The 6,729-nt window shown below is 44.0% G+C and overlaps 1 protein-coding gene across 3 annotated transcripts in view; it reads right to left on the reverse strand.

Moving 5' to 3' along the window:
* The window catches only part of dcc (DCC netrin 1 receptor), a 119,879-nt gene that overhangs the window by 51,355 nt on the left and 61,795 nt on the right, over positions 1–6,729 (reverse strand). For all 3 annotated transcript variants that reach the window (XM_019890416.1, XM_019890417.1, XM_019890418.1), the window contains one exon: positions 6,280–6,400. In XM_019890416.1, coding sequence (XP_019745975.1) covers positions 6,280–6,400 — 121 coding nt within the window. The remainder of the gene's footprint in view (positions 1–6,279; positions 6,401–6,729) is intronic.

Here is a 6,729-nt window from a genome sequence, read left to right on the forward strand (position 1 = left end):
ACACACACACACACACACACACACACACACACACACACACACACACAGTAGCTAATTCGAAGATATTCAACATTTTCAAGTCAAAATACACAGAAAACAAATTCATCCTAGAAGATTTGTCAGTTAAGGGGGGGGGCATCTCATTTCCTTTCGATGCCTAAAACATAAATCAACTCAAATAGGCAAAAATGGCACGACAAAAATCAAGGCTGGTTTTTCATTGCCTATCTTAAACATCCAAATCCATTTCATTCCATTCATTATCACCCTTGTCTGATGATGCGGTGCTCACATTTAGCATGCGCACATGCTGCGAAATGAATGCAACAAAGTACACACTGGGGGAAAAAAAAAAAAACTACACAAGTGACAACGATGAATAGCATCTTTTGATGCGAGGCTTGCAATTCCCTTCAGCTATACATTACGGCTGCATGATATTGGAAGAAAAAAAAACGTGATATGCTTGTTGAATATAGCGATATCAATATTATTGCAATATTTGACGCGGACTGAAAGAAATTACATTTGTACTAATTTTTAATTTACCAATAGAAGTCTCTCTCCCTCTGTCTCTCTTTTTAAATGGTGATGATGTTTTTTTCCACATGTGCCATTTGATAAGCCCAAGTGGGATAGTCTCCAGCTTTCCTGTGACCCCAATGAGGATACGCGGTACCGAAAATGGATGGACAATTGTTTGGAGGGGGGTGGGTGGGAACACAGGCGCAAACCAAATGAAGCATTTCAAGATAAAACTGACATTAAACATCCCAGGGACTGCGAATCTCTTCTGCATCATTAACTGATTGAAATCCAATTGGCTCCCAGGATCAAAGTACGTGTTGCTTAATTCCATCGGGCCGTGACACTTCAAAGCACACGCGCAAGGATGAGGAGACCCAGACGGTAAAAGAAGCAAAAGTAAGAAAATGTCATGAAAGTCAATGAAGGTGGTGAAGGTGATTGGGCGTCGGTAAAACAGACAATTTAATTTCGAAATAGCTTGATAACAGGACACAACAACAACAACAAAAAAAAAAAAAAGACGGTAGAGAGCGCGTTGTGACGAGTGAGAACGGGCGTTAACAAAAATCCCCCCGTCACTATGAGAAGAGATGGCGATGTGTGAGGGGTGAATTTGTTCCTGCTCGCCAGAAAGCAAAGGAGGCACTGAGTAGTGTCTCGGCCAGGAATGGATGAATCAGCAAAATAACAGTCGACAGAAGAAGAGCAGGAGAAAAATCTCAATGAAGGTTAACGCAACACTGCAGCCTGTCTGAATACAAATCAGATGGACTCAACGCGCACACGCGCTCACGCGCACGCGCACAAATAAACTTGCGTTTTCGCATCAATAGTCTCAATGAAGGTTAACGCAACACTGCAGTCTGTCTGAATACAAATCAGATGGACTCACCGCGCACACGCGCACAAATAAACTTGCGTTTTCGCATCAATATGTTGCTTTTGTACAAGCTACTCTGCATTTATATTGTTTCTGCTGCCCCTGCGTTCTTTTGGGAACTCTGGTTTCCACTGCCAAAAAGTGTGACATTGTTTCCATTTATTTGTCATTTAAGAAAAACAATCAAGCAGCGAACTGATGCAACTTTAAAAAGAATGAAAAAAAAAAATAAAAATACACAACGAAATGCTACAGTGAGAATTGTATTCCTTAGCTGGCAAACGATTGCGCCGCGGGCCAAGCACTTTACACATTGATATAATTTTTCAAATGGTATGCAAAAGAGCATTCTCGTGTAGGACGCTAGAGATATGTAATCCATGTCAAGGAATATTATCCATAGATGGCTTCCTCATCCGGCGTCTGGCTGTCTTTGTTAACCTCTGTTTATGCAGAAGCGGCTGCTGTGCTTGTTCACTCTCCAACTTCACCCTGCTTCAAAATTCATACTTCTCTTTTTCTCCCTGCACTCAATTTCAGGGCTCATTTCAGCCAGCTGCCGTTAAAACGCCGCTCACTACACACTCAGACGCACAAACACACGCACCTACATTCTGGTTAAATTCCGCCAGCGTTTTTCGTCCCCGTAAATCTCCATCACTGTGCGTGACTGAATATCATCACAGAATAGTGTGTGCATGTGCATGCACATGCGCGTGTACATGTATGTGTAGATGAAAGTTAAATAGATGTCAAACTAAAGTTTCCATAGCCGGGAGGTCGTTGGTCTGCGTTTTTTTTTTTTTTTCTAGTTTACGTTCAGCATTGCCTTCTTTTTTAATTTGGAATGAGTGATTTTAGTAACTTTATGACTAAGGTAAAACATTTTAATTTTTCAATTGGAATTATTTTTTTTCAAGCCCCCTCCCCAACGTTCAAAATGAAGAAAAACAAACAAAAGAAATGGACCAGCCATTGTTTTTAACAAATGCATGGAGAGCATTTACAAGGTTGTAGTTATTGTTGCAAAGCATTCTGTCAGTGTATCATTTTTTTTTCCTCCAAAAAAAACAAAAACATACATCTAATGTCACCTCCACTAAGAAAAAAAAAATGTAGTTTGTGCTTGTCTGGAGGCCATGTATCCAGCATGTCTCCCCCCCCCCCCTTTTTTAATTTAGCTAAAATTGCACAGCATTTCCCTGGAACATTGCAACAAATAACGTATGAATCATATCAACAAAATGTTCCGTCTTTGTGCAGGATGTAGTTCTTTATGAAGGCAAGCTATTTAATTTAGCTAGAATTGCACAGCATTTCCCTGGAACATTGCAACAAATAACGTATGAATCATATCAACAAAATGTTCCGTCTTTGTGCAGGATGTAGTTCTTTATGAAGGCAAGCTATTTGGTGCCAATCCAAATTAGGAGTGTTTCGTTTTGGCAGGGGTTTGCGCTGCGCTTCCTGAGTGCCAATCTAGCGAAATACTTTTTCCTCGTCTAAAAGCCGCCTCCGTAAACATTGCAAACATTGCGTCGATCCCTTGAAATGTCCTCCATCGGTACCGACTGCATGATGTTAAAGATGATGTCGAGGTCCCGTTATGTCGCTATGACAACCGAGAACACAATGTGAGGTTATCATGGGCTGTGGAATTCTGGCAGAGTTGGTCCCTTAATGTTCACATAAATCAAAAGTGATTCACAATGTCTCCTCGGCGCTCATTCACCCGTGTATGCTCATATTCGCACACGGCTGGTGTTAGCTCATCATGAACAATTAGGAGCTCACTGCCCGAGTCAAGTAGCCATGACATCCTCTTAAATGCCGTGCGCTGTTCAACATGTATGGGAAAGAATTCCATATGAAATGTTACCGTACTATAACCGATATGTTTATTTGTTCGGCGGTTGGTAAGCTACTTCCTGATTCATGGAGGTTGAACTGTACCCGTTGACTGGAGCAGGGGTGTGTAAACTTTTTCTGTTTGAGAGGCGGCGACAGAAAAATGGGAAGGGCCGCGTTGAAATCCGTCGACTTTTTGAAACACGCTAAAGTCCGTCAAGAAAGCAATTATGTATTGTTTGTGCTGCCGAGTTAATTTCATCGGCTTTGCTTTCTGTGAAAGGCAAATAGTTGAGGACAACATCGTCGCTTTTTCTTTTTTTTTTTTTTTTTCTGTCAGCACATTTCTAAGATTGGGGCTCAGCGTGAAGGACAGGAGTCAGTCAATAACTTTGTCATGCATACACAAACACTCAACATGCGGTCTTCCTTCCCGTGATGAGTGATGGAAGGGAATGAACGCCGGGTGTTTCATCACAAAGGAGATCAATGTTGCAAGTGACAACACACACACACACACACACGCACACACAGCATGGTGACAACACGCTGGTGGAGGCAGTGAGGTACAAACCCCCAACCTCTACCTGATTGATTTTCAAGTACACACAAGCACATGCACGCACACACCATCCAAATGACCTTCTATTTTCTACAATCGATAAAAGCAGGCGTCGTGGAAGAAGCGAAGGTGAATATTTCCCTTCATCCACGCACCTCCATTTGGGGTCTCCTGCAGTACATGAATGATTGGAAAGTAACACTCGAGCGAAGCGGCCTTGTCAGATAAGAAACAAAAAGGGTGATTTGATTCATAGAAGGAGAGGTCAGTTGATGAGGGAAGGATGATTCACCGGAAGATTGAAAACTCGGGTGTCCAAACGACAAAACAAACAATCTTTCGTCGTCAGTTGTTCAGCACGACCCCCAATGTTATTAACTCAGTCTGACTCTCTGGCCGTATCAAACAGGTCTTCTCGAGTGGAATTTCATGACATTTGTCGTTTGCGGGTGCTTTGAAGCCGTTTTGCGGGTGTCGCCGGGTGACCGCTTTCGGCGGATCGAAAAGACACTTCGCAGGCAGTGGGCGTCTTCAGCCCGCAATAACCATTTGGATTGATGTTTTGGAGTCCAGTGTGACACTCAGGTTGATATGGCGCCGTGCAGCGGCACATTTCAAGGTGGGCTTCTTGTAGTCTTTGCAAATAGTTGTACAGTACTTTCACTTCAGTCCTATTTGGACAGTGTCTCACACACGCACGCACACGCACGCGCATGCCAAGTCAGGGAAGCAAGAAGTCTTCATTCTTGCACTGTCAGGCAAACACTTAATATGTATCGCCCTACCTACACGCACTAAAATGAAGACGAGATGGTCTATTGTCACCATGGTAACAGACAGAGAGCCCACGCCCCCCATATATGCCATCCCCCTGCAGACTATACACACACACACACACACACACACACACACACACACACACACACACACACACACACACACACACACTCCTGTTGCAGATTGGAATGTGTACGTGCATGGACTGTGTGTCCATGCATTTAGGGTGACAAAGTAAAAGGATTTCTCTGTGTGTGAGAGATAAAGTGTGTGTGTGTGCGTGCACGCACGCGCCGGGTTTACTCAGGTCAGCCACTAGGAGTGGAATACAAATCTGTCATGGATGACACACTTCCTCATCTTGCTCTCCATTGCGCTCCAACTCGGGCTGCCCTTCGCTTGACCCTCCCTGTTTCTGTCCCTCATTCATTTCTCCTTTTCACACTTCCCTCTCTCTCTTTCCATCCATCTCCTCACCTCTCGTCGTTCCAAAAGCCCCACACGTTTGAGTCAAGCAATTGGGGTTCATTTTCTATGCGCTCCCCGTTTTACCGTTGGTCATTCATCCCGTTCAGCCTGTTCGTCAGACAAACCAGTTTCACAAACCACAGAATGGTCTGCGCATTGGTGCCCTTCACTCCCTTTTCCCGTCCCTGGTGACTTCGGCGCGGTGAAGCGTCTTTTAACTTGGGATAAGTCGTAGTTCAGCTCACTACTTTTACAAAGACCGTTAGCTGGCCCAACGCCGCATTTGAAATCATTTCATTACGGTGGAGCAAGAATATGCCAGCAATAGCACGTCGGAGGATGTGAAGTCAACACTGCGGGTGTTTGCATGCGCTCATAGGTCTGTCGGTCTGTCTCAAGAGTCACTCAAAGGATCAAGTGACCTGCGGTTGTCAAGGGTAACAAGGTGGTACGCTGACATTCACACAAACACACAGAAACACGCTGATTTCTCAAGGGAACGTTGATTGGGCACTGTGCGGACTGCTGGGATGTGCGTTTCCCGTGGCGATAAGAACCAAGCGATAACGACATCCATCTGACCCTCCTCATGTTTCCCTGCATGCGTGTGCGTGTGTGTGTGTGTGTGTGTGTGTGTGTGTGTGTGTGTGTGTGTGTGTGTGTGTGTGTATACGCTTATATGTTGCCATCTGTGTCACTGGCTCAGGGGGGACAGCAAAACACCGGAGAGTTAAGAGATGAAGAAAGGAAGAAAGAACGAAAGAATATAAGACGAATACATGACTATTTATGGCAAAATATTACGCAAGATATAAGGTCACAGATTTGTAAACGTTCATTTGAAGAGACTTTCGGCAGCTGGATTTGACAGCTCTGTCCGATGGGACGATTTGAATTTCGGCTGATGTGACTGATAGTCTGTACTGGTAGTTTATTTATGAATACAAACTAAAAAATGTTTAGCCCCACAATGCATTTGTCTTTTTTGTAACTATGTCTCTGTGATAAAAGGTTCTTCTACCCAAAATAAATGAATAAATAAATCAACAAACATAAAAAGGTGTAAGCAGGCTGACGCACAGTCGGGAAGAAACCCGCAATCAAAATGATTTGGACAAATGGATGAGGAAATCGTTTCAAGCCGGGAATGGGAGGTGACTGATGGTTGAGGCTTGTAAAAACACAGCTATGGTCGTGGTATGCGCACAGTTCCTACCTGGCTCTCGGAGCAGCAGTTGAGCCATGGCCTGTGAGCTGCCGGCAATGTTCTCTGCCACGCACTGATAAAATCCTTCATCCGACTTGACCAAACCGAGAATCTGCAGGTTACTGCCATCCTAAATCACACACACAAAAAAAAAAAACAGACAACAATGTCATGACCCCAAATCAAAAGGAGCTTGTGGACAATTAGCGGGCGATGGCGTCAGCGTGTGTGATGGTCTTGTATGATTGTGGAATTACCAATTATGAGTATAACTAAAATATATTCATTAGGTAGAATACTCTCTTCTCCCCTCACGACAGTCGAATGTCAAGTCCATAAATATCATTTATTTCACATTGGAATGATATGTGACTCCTTCCTTCCGTCCTTCCTTCTTGCGGTAGCTGGTACTGCCTTCGGTGCTTGGTGCTCCTACAATGCCCCCACCCACCCACCCAC

This window comes from Hippocampus comes, unplaced genomic scaffold (genome assembly GCF_001891065.2).
Source record: "Hippocampus comes isolate QL1 unplaced genomic scaffold, H_comes_QL1_v1.1 scaffold406, whole genome shotgun sequence".
NCBI lineage: Eukaryota > Metazoa > Chordata > Actinopteri > Syngnathiformes > Syngnathidae > Hippocampus > Hippocampus comes.